General features: G+C 41.0%; 1 protein-coding gene across 1 annotated transcript in view; it reads right to left on the minus strand.

Moving 5' to 3' along the window:
* Nucleotides 1–19324, minus strand: part of LAMA1 (laminin subunit alpha 1) — a 159749-nt gene that overhangs the window by 125181 nt on the left and 15244 nt on the right. Inside the window, exons 2-3 of the mRNA XM_082853408.1 lie at nt 10990–11160; nt 10686–10798 (exon numbers count right to left, since the gene is read on the minus strand). Of these exons, the coding sequence (XP_082709534.1) occupies nt 10686–10798; nt 10990–11160 (284 nt within the window). The remainder of the gene's footprint in view (nt 1–10685; nt 10799–10989; nt 11161–19324) is intronic.

Here is a 19324-nt window from a genome sequence, read left to right on the forward strand (position 1 = left end):
GGGAGGGGAGCTGGTGAACGGAACGGGATGGACACAGGGGAACATTCTGGGTGATGGAAACGCTCTGCATCTTGATGGCGGTGAGGCTTATACATGCGACTGTATTTGTCAAAGTGCATCCAACTATACCCTTAAGATGTGTGCACAGCAGTGCATGTAAATTGTATCTCAACAGAAAGAAAAAATGAAAGACAACGGTTATGATCACACTGGATGAACTATTTTGGCTCCACAAACAGGCCTTTTCTATGATGCTCTCTCCCAGGTACCTTTCCTCCACCTGGTCCTACATTCGGGTCGTTTCTCTGATGCTCTGAGCTGCCCTTCCTATATGTGCCCCATACCTGCTCAGCTCCCCTGACCCCCATATCAGCCAGCAGAAGTGATCGGCTTACCTGCCTCTTTCCCCAACTAGCCCAGAAGCCCCTGAGGACCACGGTCAGCCGTAAGCAACAACTGAAGTACAGTGATGATACCAACATTTATATGGAAGCTACGGTTTGTTGAATACTTTCCCTGGATGTCGCTACTGTCTTGTTCATCAAGGAATCCTGAGACCCCTGCCATCAATAAGCAGACGTTACAACTTATTAAATATAGGCAATGCTCTCAGATATGCTGGAACGGATCAGAAGATAATTCCTGGTTGTTAGGATCACAAGGGAGTTTTTTTAACAATTCTTTTCTTATGTTAAAAAATTTCTGCTTCTGTATCATAATAAAGGAAGTTCTATATAGAGAAAAGTTCCACTGAAGACATAAGAAGCACATGAGTTATTCTGAGGTATAGCAGAGGTATTCAGGAGCTACTTTGTTTTTTTACTTTGTTACAGCTTTCTTTTTAAAGATGAAGATGTTAGATGTTTCAATTTGAATACACTGCTAAGTAAAAAGCAGAAAGGAAAAAAAAAAGCAAACACTAGAATGGATTCCAAAACGTATTTTTCAAAGAAAAATTTTTTCAGAAACTAAAACATCTTTTTTCTAGCTTTACTATAACAGGAAGAAATAATTCCAGAACAGACCTCCCTTTCTTTCCATAAATATACAAAAAGCTTTATTTTGAAGCCAAAACAGTTGGAGATATGAAAAGTATATTTTGACAGAGTCCTGCAAAACTCTCTTCGCTCATTTCCCAGAACCCTCCCAAGGCCGATCTAAGAAGCCCTGTAGAGCAAGCAACACTGTAACAGTATGGCCAACCCTCTGCCATTCAAAACAGAAAAAGAAAAAAGGGGGAAGGTTTGGTAAACTAAGTTGTGCTAACTGGAAAAATGGTTATGCTTGACTGTTTGGCAGACCACCGTTCATGACAGACAAAGGATAAAGCTCAAAAATAAATCTTGCCAGGAAAGGAAGCTCCACATATGGCCTCAATTATTTTCATGTATTCAGCTCACTAGTCATTAACATTGAACAATTTAAGGTACAATATCTGTATTGCCACTTGGCCCTATAGCTCTTTACATCACCTAAAGATAAAGGTATAGCCCCTAAAAGGTAAGCTATGGGAGACCAGCAGAGAGAAGCCTCTTTTCAGAAGTGTGAGGAGGCAATGGGGGGTTCAGACGTGTCTCAAAGTCTTTACCCCTCGTCCTGTGGCAGGCTGGGGTTGCCTCATGTTTTCTCCACTTGAATCTTTGCCCACTTCAGAGACTGGGAGGTCCAAAGAGCACAGAGGAAGATGCTGTGTGACACTGAGGCCAGGTCTTAAAGGGATGCAACTTCTGCCTCTTTCTCTGGAACACTTGTGCTGGAGTCCTGAACTGCCCTATTCACAATGCTGCCTTAGGGCTGCCATGCTGTGAGGAAGCCCCTAGCCCACAAGGAGAGTCCACACAGACAAGCCCAGAGACCACATGAAGGGAGAGCCTTGGCCAGCCCTCAGCTGCCCCAGCGCCCCCTCCCCCAGCAGCTCCATCCCAAGGACTGCAGCCTGAGATACAACCACTCACAGTCAAGCCCTTCCTGAAACCTTGACCCCCAGAAACAAACCCAGAAAGATATAAGATGGATGTTGCTTTAAGCCATAAAGTTTGGCAGTGGTCTCTTACAAAGCAGTAGATAATTGGAAAAGCCGCTGTGTAGGAGAAAACAAAATGAGATAACAAAAATGTGAAAACAAAAGACAGACATATCTCTGAGACAAGCAGCTTCATGGAGAATAGGACGGAAAAGATAAAAATGAAGGAGAAGAATTTCATGTGGCTTACTTCCAAATAGTAATGAAGGGCTTGATTTCTTCCAATCTATTCATTTTGCCAAACAAATTCAAGAAAAATTTGAAATTGGTTGAGCCCAGTATGAAGTAATATAAAATTGAAATAAAATCATTTTGAATAAATACAAGTACACAGTCATGGTCATTTCTACCAGGGTTTCCAGGAACAATTTCTGCCTGAACTCTTTTAACAAACACCCAAGACTCATTTGTAATGAGAAGCTCCAATTTACATGCAACTCTTGTTCTAAAAGTCTTTCAAGATTTTCTGCCTTAAGAATGTGCAATTTGCCTGTTCTTTTTTTATTTACTGTGCCAATGTGCTTAGCAAACACTCTACTTATGGACGATACAATAATAAACCTCAATCCAGCTCTGGCCAATTTTTCAGAAATTTTTTGGGGAAAAAAGACAACAGCAGACGTCCAGATTAATGAGGTTTTATAAAACCCAGCAAACAAGCAGCTCTTGTCTAAAGGTTTGCATAAAACAAAGGCCCTTCTGTGATTATGTGCCCACAACAAAGTGTTACTTCCTAATTAAACCTACACAGAGTATAGAGCACTGCTTCAAAAAAGCAGCCTTTATTTTCAATGCCATAGGAAACGTTTTCTTTTTTATGAAACACACTTTGTCTTCTAAAGGGACACTTCACATTTTTACTCACAAATCTGACCACTCCCAGCGAACATTTTGCCCAGGTTTAAACATTTTGAAAGGAGATTACTAAACATTGATTCATTTTCCTGCTTCTTGGCCAAAAATCACGTTAGACAGCACCCAGATTTACCATGAGAGAAGCGTTGATACTCTGCCCCATTCCCAGGCGAGAGGACCCCATTGAGTGACAAAGAAAACAGGGGTTTAGGAAGAACTCAGACACTCCCAAATCAGAAGGAAGTTGTCAGAACTCCTGCGAGCATCCCCAGGAAATCATAACAGAAAGTGAAACAAGGATGGGAGACGGGGAACAAACGAGGTGAGACTGTGTGGGTGGTGTGGAAGGAACCAGAAGTCGTGGTGTCTGGCCCCAATTGCAGCAGGTACAGCCATGTGACACTGCGCAAGCCAGTGGACCACTCTGCACTGCCACTTCTTCACCTGCAAAGAGGGGGCCATCTCCTCTCCAGGATTGTTGGAGATGAAGCAACATGGATGAGAAAAAAAATGCTGTAGAGTCTATAACCTATACCTATACAGATACCTATATATATGTATATAGACACACATATGCATAGTATATGAATATACAATATATAGGTTGAGTGTTCATATACATATGTAGATTCTATATGCTGCGTAGATAATATACTGTATATATTCTATATACTATATTACTAAATTCTATATTATTCTAAATTCTATAATACTAAATTCTATATATTACATATAGATTCCTATACATATACACGATATATATGAATATATGTATAGATTCCTATACACAACAGGCAATGAACATTTCTTTTGAAAGGGATACTCAAAACTAAACAGAAACTTGCCATATGAGCCTTGAAACTGATTTGTATGCACTGCACTCCTTCACTGGCATGCAATCCTTTTTCACTGAAACCTCAAGTTATTATCCATAACAGAAAAGCAACCAACATGTCAGGCGTGGGAGCTATTATGCAAATCATGGGTAAGCCATAGAGTAGGATGTTAACGCAGCTTTAAAATTATTAATAATGATTTTAGTTATATTGGGAAATGATCATGCTATCAAGTTAACTAAAACATCAGGACACAAACGTACTTGTCACAAACCTCAGCCGGAAGGATGATATCGTCCAAGAATGCAGACAGGGATGAGTTCTACCCTTGAATTACTTCAAGTAAGGCTCAGTTCTGCCATTTGTCAAAAGGAGATAATGCAGAACCAAACTCCTAGTGTGATTACGAGGGTTCCATGAGCTAGTCCAGAGCAAGGGTTCCACAGAAAGCCTGGCCTGCAGGAGTATGGAATAAACGGCAGCCCTATGACTGCATTGTTAATTTAAATACATAGACATGCATGCAAAAGTCTAAAAGCAAGTACACTGATGTTATTGGTGATTGTGTCAGCGTGAAGGGATGACAGGTTTTTCTGTCTCTTTACACTTATCTGTACTTTCCAGTTTTTCTACAGTAAGCCTATATTACTTCCCTAATTAAGAATAAAATAAGAATTATTGACTTATGAGTTTATTTTCTGGAAATCTGCATAATTGCACTTCTTAGCTAACCCTATTAGCTAACTCTAATTAGATTGTATCTTGCTTAATGTTTCCCATGTGATACCTGAAGATTTTTAGGACTCCTAAGTCATTTGTGGACTACCAGTGTGACGGGGGAAAGGAAACATATTTTTTATAAGGAATTTGTCAGGTGCTCAACCAGGAACCCTCCTTCATTTTTTGTTTTAAATTGAAGTACAGTTGATTTACAATGTTGTATCAGTTTCAGGTATAGAGCAACGTGGTTCAGTTTCATATGTTTATTCTTTTTCAGATTCTTTTCCATTAAATTATTATAAGACCTTGCATATATTTTCCTGTGCTATACATATACAGTAGGTCTCTGTTGCTTATCCATTTTATATAGAGTAGTGTTGCATTTTACTTTGTAAGCTGTCCGAAAGCATAGCACCCAACCACCCTTGACGCATCTCTGCCACGATGCCACACGATCAAAAAGGAATAATAAATAAGTACATACAGAAATAAATAGACCTGCTTCTACTTCCCCCACCACTGTCCTTAAAGTCACAGTGTCACCTACGGCAGCCTCTCAGCTGAGATCCCAGGACGCCTAGTCTGTCCACGTATTAGAAGGCAGTCCATGATTTCGCCATGAGGATTATGAATTTTGCATTTTCATTCCAAAGTTAACCTAAAAACTTATAAAAGCATATTCAGAATCTGGCTGACCACTGTATAACAAAATTCTGACCCAGGATTTCAAGGCTGCCGATCTGTGTTCATGTCACTGCCCTGGCACAGTGATCACCTACTGAGATGACAGTATTACTGCCGGTTGCAAAGCGACTGCAAATCCACCTGCTGTACTCTGCTTCTCGGGGTTTGAAGGCACTAGTGGGAGGCAGGGAGGCCAGAGGAGGGAGGCAGGGAGGCTGGAGGAGGGAGGCTGGAGGAGGGAGACTGGGAGGCTGGAGGCAGGGAGCTGGAGGAGGGAGGGAGGATATTTCCCCTCTGTCTACTTGCTGTTCCGGTCAATGTCTTTCGCCCAGCAGCAGTTGGCCCCAGTCTTTGGCTTTCCAGAACTCCCCACATAAGCCTCCTCACCCCGGCTCAGAGGTGGGGTACTCTCCTGCAAGCCTCCAGCTGTGAGTAACCCCAATCGCCTCCCTCAGTTCCTCCTCAGTGGTTAACTCTCAGTTAGCTAGGGACTCTCTTTCCCAGTTCTCTCACACCCATTAACCAGTTCCTCCTACTAGACCTGTCCTTTTAAATAACTGCTGTGGTTTCTGTTTTCCTGATTGGACCCCTGGCTGATAGAAAACAGCATGTATTTCACAATATTTAACATTTTTTAATTGTGGTAAAATATATATAACATTAAAATGACCATTCCAGCCATTTTAAGTGCACAGTTCAGTGGCACCAGGTGCATTCACATAGTTGTGCAACCATCACCACCATCCGTTTCCAGAACCTCATCATCTTCCCAAACTGAAACTCTGCGCCCATTAACACTCACTCCCCATCCCCCTCTGCTCAGCACCTGGTGCCTTCTGCCTCCATAGACATGGCTATTCTAGGAACTGCATGTACGTGGAATCATACAGTGTTTGTCCTTTTGTGTCTGGCTCATTTCACTTAACACACTTTCAAGGTTCATCCACGTTGTTCATATATCACAATCTGCTTCCTTTTTAAGGCAAAATAATCCATGCTATGTACAGACCACATTTTGTTTATCGATTCACTGTTGATGGACACTTGGTTCCTTCCACCTTTCAGCTACTGTGAATAGGCTGCCATAACACGTGGGTGTGCAAATATCATTTTGAATTCCTGCTTTCAGTTCCTTTGGGGATATAGCTAGAAGTGGAACTGCTGGATCATACGGAAATTCTGTTTAACTTTTTGAGAAGCCACCACACTGTTTTCCGTAGTGTTGCACCATTTTACGTTCCCAACCAGCAATGCACAAGGGTTCCAATCTCTCCACACCCTCACCAACCTTTATTTTCTGTTTTTTGATAATAGCCATGTTAATGGGTGAAAAGTGGTATCTCATTGTGGATTTTCTTTTCTCTAATGATGAAAGATGTTGAACATCTTTTTATCTGCCCAGTGTCTTAACTTAGAGTATCTCAAACTGGAAATCCTTGAGTTCTTAAGTTGAGAAACTCTACCATAGGAATACATTTTAATATATTTAATAGAATATATACAGTTTAATATAATTAACAACTAAAATAATGCGGACAATCACAAAATTCACGATCTATCAAATGGGTATGCTCCCTCTCTCAGAATGATTTCTTTAAAATTTTAAGTTATCACAGGAGATCCTGGGCTCATGTCCATGGTATCATGCTAGGTCATTGGACAGTGAGCAATAGTTTACGACTGGACACCACCCATGTATATGTTAGTTTTACATTTGTTAAAGTGACTCGTCAGTTTTATTTTTTTTCTTAAAACTACCGCACTCATTCAATTCCCACAGATTGTTTTCTTTTTAAGTAAGACATTGCTAGATATCAGCGTAAATTCTAAAATATGGTGAATCGATGCAAGAAATGAATAGCAGGCATTACTTTAAAGAAGTGAAGAAATAAATCTAATCGTTCCTCTTGTAATGTGTTACTAAAGCAAACACTCTGTAGTTAAATCTTATTGCAAACCACACAACATTTATGGACTTTCTGATAACACCACTTTTTATCTTTTCTTTAGTTTATCTTTCAGGTAACCAAACATTATATACAGAGGCTAAAATGTCATAATTTCTACAGCTGTCATCAACTAGAGAATGAAGAATGGTATCAATGTCTTTGGCATTTGCCAAAACAGAACGAAACTGACTGATTTGGTCATAAAACCTCAGGGGCTGACATCTTTATTAAGTTACATGAACACATTTACAACATGAAATTGTTGATTCCTGATAACACTGAGGTCTGCCTAATTTTACTTTAGAGACCTGTACTTCAGAGTTTATATTATATTTTTTTTTTTTTTTGCGGTACGCAGACCTCTCACCGTTGTGGCCTCTCCCGTTGCGGAGCACAGGCTCCGGACGCGCAGGCTCAGCGGCCATGGCTCACGGGCCCAGCCGCTCCGCGGCATGTGGGATCTTCCCGGACCAGGGCACGAACCCGTGTCCCCTGCATCGGCAGGCGGACTCTCAACCACTGCGCCACCAGGGAAGCCCCCAGAGTTTACGTTTTTAAAGGAGTGAAACAAAGCAGTCAATGGGTTATTAGTTGATGGTCATCTTTTAATCAGGCTGTGAACCAAAAAAAGGAGGGGAGTGTGAAAATAAAGCACTGATTCACAGTGTGATTACACACTCACTGCCTCACCTCTGCCGACGTCAGGCTGTGAAGTCAAGCCTCCATAAACGTTAACAGGGAAGGAAAAGGGAAGAGGAAGAAGAAAGGAGGAAGCAGACAGCTGTGGTCCCTGCCCTCATGGGGTGTATAATCTAGAAATTAACTAGCAGCTGGTGAATTGTTGTCCTGACAGGGAAATACACAGACTTTGATGACAGAAAAGTCATCAGAAGGTATAACCACATCCTAGAGCTGAGTGTCAATGAGGCCCAGGAAACAAGGATGAGATGAGGCGGAAGGGAGCCATCCAGCTGTCAATACCTAAGCAGGACCCAAATATAGCCTCACTCCTCATGGGACAACCAGCTCTGGATGCAACAGAGCAGCCAGGATCGCCAACGGTGGGTTCTGGCCAAAAATATTTAACTGGAAAGTAATCAAGACTTTAGAGCTGAGTTTAGTTCATAAGAAATAGAGGGCATAAAGGAACATGGTAACAAAATCACAATGAAACCACCAGACAAATCCAGAATGTAGGATATTCTACAAGACAACTGGCCTCATCTATTCAAAAATTGAATATCATTTTTGAAAACGTAAGAGAGGACAATTCAGATTAGAAGAGATTTAACAAGCACATAACAGGCATCAAATGCAATGAGTGTTCCTTACTGATCCTGGTTTGAAAAAGAAAAATAAAAGCTATAAAAGACATCGGTGGCTAAAGTGGGACAACTGGATATGGGTGGAGAAATAGTTACTAGGAAATTACTGTTAGTTTTGTTAGCTAATGGCCTGGTGCCTATTCAGAACAAATGTCCTATTTTCTGAAGATACAAAAAATCTTGTATTGGTCCAATGTCACCATGACTGCAATTCACTTGCAAAGTGTTCCCAAGATGAAACAAATGTGACAAACTGCTTAAAAATTCCTGAATCTCGGGGGTGGGTATGTGTGTGTCACAATAATACTGTTTTCTACATATTCGAACATTTTCACAATAAAAAGACTCAATAAATAAATATCTGAGAAAGGTTTGCTCAGCGATAATCATATTGCACTTTTTTTAAACTGAAAGCACAGTAGAAACTTTACGTTGTGTAAAAGGTAAAGAAAATTCTGAGTATTTTGTTATTTTAAATAATCTCAATTTAGAAGCTTATGTAAAAACACTAGAAAGTACTTAGAAGCCTATAATTCTGTGTGTATGCTTGTGTTTGAATATGCCTTAAAGACCTAAAAGTGAGGCCCCCGAATTCCTCAAGCTGATTCAGTCCAACTTACAGCAAAAAGATCTCCTGTTAGGAGAAGTCAAAATTGACAAATTGCATGACAAACTGCAAGATAAACAACAGTTGAACATGGATTTGAAGTCTATTCGTAAAATGTCCAGCTGTTAATTTGGCCAAACTCACGTAGTATTGCATTTGTAATGATGAAAATGTTGTAGTTTTTCCCTTAAAGAAGGAAAATACATTGAAAAGATGATGAGAAAACCAACATTTCCTGCAGAAGCATCCTTACCACTGAAACAAAAACAAAAACCAGGGCAAAAAGGGGTTTTTTTCTCTCTTCCTTCAGGCAGATTTGAAAATACAAAGGCATGACATATTAATTCAGGATTCGTGGCTGGAAACACCCAGAAGTATTATTTCACTTACGTTGATACTATGAACCTGAACTTTAAAAATGTCTTCTGAACTTCACATTTTACTACCTCATTTACTGTTACGATTAGAGCTCAAAAGTTCCTTGTGCACGAACAGACACAGTATTGTCTTGTTTTCTACTTAATATCCTACTTTTTTTTTTTGGCGATATGCGGGCCTCTCACTGTTGTGGCCTCTCCCGTTGCGGAGCACAGGCTCCGGACACGCAGGCCCAGCGGCCATGGCTCACGGGCCCAGCCGCTCCGCGGCATGTGGGATCTTCCCGGACCGGGGCATGAACCTGCGACCCCTGCTTCGGCAGGCGGACTCTCAAGCACTGCGCCACCAGGGAAGCCCCCTACGTATTTTTTAATGATCACTTATTCAAAGAATTATGACTTTTCATCATAAGATCTCCAAAATTCCTATTTCCATCCTACAGTGCGCATTTCAACTAGTTGTCTCTTTCAAGGATATTTCACACAACAGTGATGAGTTCTAACCCAAGAGAAACGGAATGGACATAAACAAGAAGGCTATGCCATCACTTTTCTGGAGAACTGAAATCAGAAATTTGACAATAGCTGCCACCTTTCTTTTTCATCCTTTCCACTCAGATTTCTTTCCTTCTCCTTCCCTTCCCCAGAAATATGTGGAGCAGCCAGAGCCCGTACCATGTTTCTCTCCATTCTCCTATGTGGTCTTAAAGCAAAGCAAGGGGATGCAAGTGGGGTCCGAGCCATTTAAACGCTGCCTGTCCCAGCTCGTGCTGAAGGCTTGCTCACAGCAGTAATGGACAACCCCAGGTACTCACAGCCCTCGCAGACGGCGTGACGGGGTGAGGCTGTGTCCAGAGGTTTAAGACTATCCTCTTTTGTTTCCAAGCTTTGTTTTCTATGTAGAACCCTCTTACAACAGCTGCATAGCGATAACAGCAAGATAACAAGCTCAAAAGGCCGGAAATGCATGCGTTTTGTGACACCACCTGCAGTGTGTGTGGACACCTGGGTACCGCCTGGCGTGGCATCCTGGGCGGATGGACGATCAGCGTCCCGTCCCGACATGGCTTCTAAGAACATCAGACCACGTGGAAACACTCCACTCACCTCCCCAAGGATACCTGGGCACGATAAACGTGACAAGAAACGGTACCAAGGACAACTTCTGTGTCTCACTTAAATTCACCGGGTGGAAAAGCAGTGAGACCAGAATGTAAACGTATTAAGAAACAAGTGGACTTTCCGGAAGCTCATGAGATTACAACCCAGCCACCCACAGGCCTCCTGCAGGGGCTCTAGCCTTACCCACCTGTCTCAAGTCCAGAGTGATTGTGACCCAGTGGTATTCTCTCCCGTTTTGGATGCTAGGACTCTGCCACCAGCTATTCGTGCCATCGATGGCATTTGATATGGGATGGCGTTCTGTTGAAAGAAAACAAGAACACGCAATGCTCTCAGCTTCTGGTTTAAGTTTTTTAACTTCTAAACTGTGAAATCAGTGGAAATGGACAGGTGAGGAGAACGCAGGTCTGTGGCTCCCTAACGCAAGTCTCCAGTAGTCGGCTCGGAAGGTGTACATTTCCACGGGTCCTCCCAAAGGGGGCGCCACTTGCCTTTGGGGTTGGCACTGCTGCCGTCGCAGAGCCGGCACTGGGCGTTGCGCATGGCCCTCCTGGGCACGTGCTCCACCAGCTTGCAGTATGTCTCCGGCCCCTTCTCTCCACAGGTCGCGTTGGTGCTGATGTGGGCATTGCTGGCAAGGTTGAGAATGGCAGGGAACAGCCCTGAAAGTCAAAAGGCACCAGATCAGCTCCGCCACTTGAAACCGAAAGGTCAGATCACTTCATCTCACTTTGCAAGTAAATCAGAAAGAGATGGCAAACTTACAGTTACCAAAGGGGAAAGGAGGGGAGAGGGATAAATCAGGAATTTGGGATTAACAGATACACACTACTGTATATAAAACAGAGAAACAATCAGGACCTACTGTATAGCACAGGGAACTCTACTCAATATCACAGAATAACCTATAATGGAAAAGAATCTGAAAAAGAATATATCTATATATATAAATGAATCATTTCACACCTGAAACATTGTAAATCAACTACACTTCAATTAAAAAAAAAAAGGAGGGGAGTTCCATGGTGGCCTAGTAGTTAGGACTTGGCACTTTTACTGCCGTGGCCCGGGTACAATCCCTGGCTGGGGAACTGAAATCCCACAAGCCACGCGATGTGGCCAAAAAAATAATAATAATAAAATAATTTTAAAAAATAAAATAATAAACAGAAAGAAAAAAAGAAAAAGATGGTAAGTTCACATGCTGAGCGGAGGGAGCCCTATAGGAAAGCAGTATATATGTCAATTTCATTTACATGAAATTCTAGGACAAGCAAAGCTCATCTATAGGAAAAACCGAAGAGCAGTTGCAAAGGATGCGGACTAACCATGAAGGGACTGGAGGGAATTTTGTGGGGTCGGGCTCCATTCTCTACCTGATAAAGGTTTGCATTGCACAGGCACACGCAGGTGTGAAAAATCACAGAATGCACAAGGTTTGGGTAGATTTGTGTATTCCGCTATAGGTTGATGTGACCTCAAAAAATAAAAGTCATAAAAAATTTTTTTTTAAAAAGAGTCATAAAAATATTGATGCAAATGCTGAACAGTTTAGGAGCAAAGTATACTTAGGTCTTTAACTCACTTGGAAATGCATCAAAAAATTAATCTGGATTGAAGGGTACAGATGGATACATGGACGGACAGGTGAGGAAGAGAGTAGGTAAATGTTCGTTGCAGAATCTAGGTAGGAGCACAGATGTTCACTGTACAGTTCTTTCCACTTTTCTGATTGAAAATGTTCATAATAAAATGTTGGGAAAGTAGGTTTTAAGACAAGGTTCAAATGACCCAAAACCCGTATTTGCCACTGAAATTCAAGCAACTTTCACTTAGGACATCCATCCTGTGTTCACTTTGTTCCAGGTGCCTCTGCTAGTACTTACGAGGTCTTTCCTATGATTATCTAGGATTTCTCTCTCTTTGCTTTCTTTACTGCCTGTTTGTTTTGGTGAAGAAAACATTAGAACACAAAGAACCAGTTTTCAAAATTCTCTTCAAGTCAGTATGAATCTCTGTCTTTGTATAATCTCTTTGTCTCCAGAGATTTTTATCTTTAAGCAGCTGATCCAAACTCTTCAGAAAACAGCCTTTGGATGACTGTGAGAAAAATAACTCCATTGGGTTCTTTAGAGATTTGACTTTATCTTGGTAAAGGGGATCATAGCAGTGAAGATTCTATAAAGTTCTAGAAAGGATGGAGCAGGTGATACAGAAGAGGTGTTCTTCACGAATGGATGTTGTGAACTCAGGTAGTGTGAGAAGGAGGGGTTTCAGTTAAGCAGGCTTCCTCTAATTTACCAGAACTTGACTCAAGGTCACAGAAGATAAACTTTTCTTTATAAAGTGCATAGAATCAATATTATCTCTAAAATATTTCTTTTCCAGTGAAATTTGAAAAAGCACAATATAATTTTAGTAATCTAGAAGGAACTCATGTATTTATTTTTTAGGTACTGCTTAATATTTTCAATGACCTTTTCTTTTTTTTTTTTTCCTTTGGCCACACCTCATGGCTTGTGGGATGTGGGATCTTAGTTCCCCAACCAGCAGTTGAATCCAGGCCCTCAGCAGTGAGAACGCGGAGTCCTAACCACTGAACCGCAAGGGAGTTCCCAACCTTTTCTATTACAAATATTTTAATAATTTAAATTATAAAATAAAAATGGTTATTTTTATGAGTTTCTATATTTAAAAAAAACTCACCATGCAACTATTAAAAAAAATAACTTATGGTTCAGTCAAAATAAAAAGAAATATAAATAGAAAAAAAAAACTTATTAGATAGTCTTCCAAAGACTTTCCACATAAAACAGAGCATCTATTAGCAGTTCTATCCTAGGAGAATGGCCCTACTCAAATCAATAGACGCTTAGTCTCTCAATAGAATATAGCTATGGAATATTGTATTCTAGAGCATTACTCTTAATTTTGAAACATAACACAGACTTACATCATATAAAGTTTTAATATGTTGTGTATTTTTTTGTTTTTAACGTAAAGTTGGTCATTTTTATCATATTCTTTTAAAGGGATTTCTTTGTCAATTAAAAAGGCTTTATGAAAAAATAGATGCACCTTTACATTTAATTATGCAGGTCGCCAAATTATTTTTCTCAACCAGTAGTTAGACACTTACATTTTAGGCAATGATCTAGTTCCTAAAGTGACATGTAATTCTTGAGAGTCGTACTTACATGGGGGGAGGAGCTGATATTTATTCTGTTTGGTACCGAGGTAAATATTAATTTTAATAACTGTGGTGTTACATCCAAATAGCTGCAGTGGTGTTTTCCAGGCTCTGGAGCACGTCTATGCATTTCGATTGGCAGTGCAATCAACTCTACCCCTTCCCTTCTCACAGACTAGCCAAGCAAGGAGAAGAAAAAAGGTCGCAGGAACTAATTTAACAATGCATTTCTCTATCAACAAATCCTTTACCAGTTAACTAAAAAAATGTTCCCACTTTCTCTTTTTTTCTCCCCCTCCAGTTGCTGGACATCAAGAGAACAGCCCACTTCCTGCCCGGAGCTCGCCCCACCCCGACCTGCAAGGGCCTTGAGTTATTGGGGGGGTGGAGGGTGAAGGGGGCGGGGGTCAGGAGGGCACCTGCCTCTTCACTCAGGAGCCTGTGCTCTGAGTCACTGAGAAAAAGAAGTTTAAACCTTGTGAACATAACATAACTTTGGTGAATAATATCTCAATTGTAGGAATCAGGTAGGTCTTACACTAGACAGGTTTTAAAGCACTTCCACACCTCCTTACCTGGCTGGTATTCTAAAAACACTTTTAATAAAAAGAAAGATAAGTCCCTTCGTTAGCATGGTTGTGTAGAAACACCTTGAACTGACTAATTTCTAAAATCTATAGGGGTGCCTTTCACTAAAACTAAATCTTTCTTCTCAGATAAGCTCATATTTGGGAAAAGAAAACTTCACTAAAAATTATTCCTTACCTATTACATTCGCTCTCACTTCATAGTTCTAGAATAATTATTATTCCTTGTTGCATATGACCACAGCAGCTAGAATATGAAAGAAAGTTGGAAATTTGTACTGGAGGAAGCATGTTTGAAGAAGAATTTTAAAAAATTCCTCAGGTTGCTGAACCTTTTCAAAGACTACTGAAATATTTCAATAAAGGGCAACTAACGTGAGCTTCAGGTAGGGGGAGAAATAGGAAATCAAACGGTCAGAAAGGGCGCTGGGATCAAGAACCTGCCAAGAACAAAAGTTCAGCTTTGCACATAAAAATCAAAGGCAGAACGAGGTCTGCAGCAGGCACATGTGACACAGTTTCCCATCACCTGGCCGTGCACTTAATATATTAGACGACTATACATTTTTGTTGAGAGACATTATTTACTTTAGTTAGTGTTAACTGTGATTTGTACTTTTGCCCCCATTCGGGACACACAATGGAATCATTTTTCCACCCCTATACTTAACCAGTAGCTAAAGACTTCATGACACCAAACTCCATCGAGCATGAAATAAATTCCTTCTCACTCACCAGTAGTTCCTTTTCTTTTTTAAAACCCTTTATTCACAGTCTGGGTCCACTTGGCCTTCTTAAATGCATTTTAGGACCACTTTCATCTACTGGAAACTCCCTCATTAATAGTAGGTGAAAACTACCATGAAACTGAGGGCAAAAAAATGCTACTACATGTGATTAGCGCAGTTTTTAGCTGAGATACTTTCCACATTGAATAATTTGTTTTTAAAAGTTTCTGGGCTTTTTCCCAGTAAAAAATATTTTTGCTATCTTAAAAATAGGGTATCTAAAACACTGACTAGCGCCAAGGTGCAAGGCTCACTGCAGCAATTTCTTTATCAATATTTCTCAAATTATTCGGGGCCAACCGTTCGTGGCCTTAATGCATTTGGGGTGTAAGAGAAGCATGAGTTTTTTCTAATGAGTTTTTTTTTCTTTTTTGGAAAAAAAAATTGGGGGGTTCTACCAAATGTTATATTTGTCTAATCCATACTCAGAGTCATTGTGATATTCTGAAAAGGAAACGATTTGCAATTCTAAGGTAAAGTATCTGGGAAAATATGTTCAGATCGTTTTTAATGGCATATTTAATATCTAACCTGGAGGTGTCCAGGCTTAAAATGGACTGTCCATTCTAATCATGGGTTTACTATCACCTCTATTAGAATCACTAGTGCCTGTAACAGCAGCTTTGGGTAAGAAGTGAGCATATGGGATTTTGAGTCAGAAAGCCCTTGGCTTGAATTCCGGGTCTACCAGTTGCCTGCTGAGGGCTTCCTCTCTTGAGTCTCCTTGTCTGTGTAATGAGAAGCACTATGCCTGGGAATATTTATGAGCATTAAATGAGACTGTGTCATAAAGGGCCTAATACAATGTATGAAGGGCTCAATAAATAATTACTATGATTATTTTCATATTATCACTGGATATCACTAATACAAATATAATTAGACTTTCATGGTTATATTTCATCTATTGGGGTCTCTGTATCTCTGATTAAGTTTTAGATGAAGTAGTTGGTTTGCATTTAAGGGTCACCAAGTACGAAAAGGATCTACCTTTAAAGAGAAGAACCATGCAGCCCAGAAAGCTGTGCATCACGAGAGAGGCGTGGAGGAAACTCAGACCCTCGGGTCACCCCACCCTCCTCCAAGGCAGGGGGTCCCTGCACAGAAGGCTGAGCAGGAGTGTTCGCCCAACTCACTCATCCCACCTCACCCTCCGGCCCTCCCTCTCCTCTTTTCCTTCTTATTATTCTTTCTGTTGTTGCCTTTGCAACACTGTATAGCTGGATCCAAGTTAAACGTACATTTGTAAACAGCGATCCCCTCCTCTCATTCTTCTGTAAGCTGACAGGGAAGGCATCTCTGGGGTGACATTTGAGCAGCTGCCTCAAAAATAAGAAGGGACTAGCCATGCAGGGGTAGCACTATCGTTTAACACATCTGGCTTTCTTTGTACTCTCCTTGCATTAAAAACATGCTGAGAATAGGTCTGTGAGCTTTGTCAAAGGGGTCCACTGGCGCCAAAAGGTCAAGCACCCAGGCAGGGAAAGCACTTCGGCTAAAGTGCTGGGAGCCAGGAGTTCACGGTGTAGGTGACTCTGTAAGTCTGCTTTCCCACCTCCTCTGCCAGGAACCTAGCTCATCCCTGGACAAGGGCAGCCAGGAGGATCCAGGTGGATTGTGAAGGTGAGAGGGGCTTGGACCAAGGCAGGAGTTAATGTCCTGCTCAGGTGAAGTCCTCAGCCACCTGACCAGGTGGCCTGGAGAAGCAGCTGCCTCCAGCTCAGGGGCCCTAAGTGGAAAATGAGTCCTTAATGCCAGCTAGGTTGCAGGACCAGAAGACGAGATGCCTTGAGGAAACTAATGAAAACTTTCCCTCTCTCCCAGGGAATATAATCACCCTCATGAGATGTAGGTTATCATCTGATTTCCCACATTTGGCACACGAGCGTATTTTCAGGGCACGCTCTCTGTGGATGCTAAGGACCACACATGAAAGGAGAGAGGGGTAGAGACAGAGGAACGTTTAAACTAAAATTACTTAACAGTAATGCATCCCAACCCCTAAGATATGTTCAGGAGGCTCTTGACAAGCTGTGGCACAATTCATCTTAACTCAAACTTTTTTTCCCAGAAAACAATACAAATATACCTGTATATTATGAAGTAGGTGTATTTGAAAAATATTATAAATTAAACTGTTTTCCCACTTTTACTTCTAATTCATCAGCCATTGACAGCGGCTTCTGACAATAAGGGATTCCTTATTCCTGTTTCTTTCCCACAAGAAACCTACAACCAACATTTTGCCAAACAGAACTACACCATTTAAAGACATTCTATTTCAAGTTATTTATTATAAATTAAAATCACTTTAATCATTACTTGTTTTGTTTATCAAATACCAATAGTTTCAGAATGTTGAAACAATAAAACATCAACACTAAAGTTGAAATAGATGAAAGTTTTGCTTGCTTTGTGTCAAACAGGGCTTCTGTTTCCGATGAGAATTCTGCAAACTTACCAGTTATTTTATTTCTCAAAATATCTACCACTTGGGAGCACTTGTGAAGGAGAGTGACTTGAGTCCCCTGTGGGCTGTAGCGGACCCCTTTCAGCCGAGACAGAGAATGAATGGCCCCTCCCTCCGTTCCCAAAAAGCAAATACTTGGTTTTTGGACGAAACCTATTTAATCATTGGTGGCTGTTAGTAAAAGAAAAAGCTTTAAAATATTCTAGGGATTCCAAGGCCCTTTCCAGGACAGTGAAAAAAAAAAAAAAAAAAAGATGGGAAAGAGAGAGAGAAAGACCCCACAGGAACTTGAGGGAGAAGTCAAATCCCAGCTCCTGGGAGTACGGCATTTAACACCCTTAACTTTTTTTCTCTCGTGGGAAGATGAAAAGAAATTTAATCTCAGAAAACCCAGATGGGGTGGTGGGCAAAAGGCCTTGGAAGGGTTTTGCCAGAGTCCATTTCCATAGCAATGGGCTCGAGGTGTCCTTGACAAAGACAGAGGTTATAAACAAGCTATGAGGACCTAGGCCTGAACACTGTTTGTAGAAACTAAGACCTTATCAAGACTGCCTCCTCCTGCCACAAAGGTTCCTTAATGCTTATATTTGATGACACTGCGGGTTTTGACTCAATACCCAAGTTTAGTTGCAGAGACCATAACTACAATTCATCCATCAAGAGGTTTTCTCTTTTGTTGCCACAAAACTGAAATTTAAGGGCAACAATTAAAAAGCTCTACAGGATCGAAATCACTATAGCACACAGGCAAAGTGCAAAAGCACCTCAACATCCATAAGTATTTTGATATTTCATATTATTCCCATTACCCTGGGAAGCCACTGCCCCTCCTCCCTCCTCTAAATTCTTACAGGAGGGAACTCAGCTTAAAGGGAAATCAAAAAGCAAGTGCAGCCTTTAGGTGGAATGTTGACAGCTCTGTTGAATGAAAATGCAGTTATATTCTGCTTGTATCAATATCATTTATCATGTCTACAATGTTGATATCATTTGCTTAAATACCTAAAAGCATCAATTAATTCAACATTTCCTAACCAGCTAAACGCTTCCAAAAACACCAACTTTTCTACGAACTCTTCAAGGTCTTAGTTATTTCTTCCCCCTTCTTCTGCCACTTCTGTGCTCCATTATATAAATTTTACTTGCTTATGCTTTAAAGCTTTGGCATGCTCTTTAGGGACGTACCCAAGGCCACTTCGTGGGTGTGCAGTCGCCCTTGGTTTACAGCCCTGTTCACGCTGTCTTGAAATTTCTCATAATGTAAACAAGGGGGCCCACATTTTCATTTTGCACCAGCTCTTAAAATTACGTAGTTGGTTCTGGATATGCCTTGTGAAAGCGTCAGTCAGGGACTGTCCTCGCGAGCATCCGTGGACCTCTGACTGGATCACTTGGCATTCGAGATGCCCGATGCGTCACCGCTTCTAACACCAGGACAATGACCCCAAGGAGGCTGGATCCACCGGATTACAGCTCCATTTATTCCAGAACATACTGAGAGGGACAGCTTACAAACCACGAAAGCATTTGCAATATCTTCCACCTCAGAGTCCAACAGCAGACAAACACATTTGACAGCTAGAGTAAACACCCCAATCAAAAGTCCAGAGTCACATTATCTTGGTATCATTCTCACTGGGGCTGATAACACTGTACTTTCTGAGTTCTGGTACCATTGTTTTTTCTGAGACTGGGCTGCTTCTTTATCTAGATACATACGCTTAAAGGAATAATCTGTCTATTTTTTTAGAGCTATTACTAAGTCAAGGATGTATATGAGAATCGTGATCA

Source organism: Leucopleurus acutus, assembly GCF_964270905.1.
Source record: "Leucopleurus acutus genome assembly, chromosome: 13".
In the NCBI taxonomy this organism is placed as follows: Eukaryota; Metazoa; Chordata; class Mammalia; order Artiodactyla; family Delphinidae; genus Leucopleurus; species Leucopleurus acutus.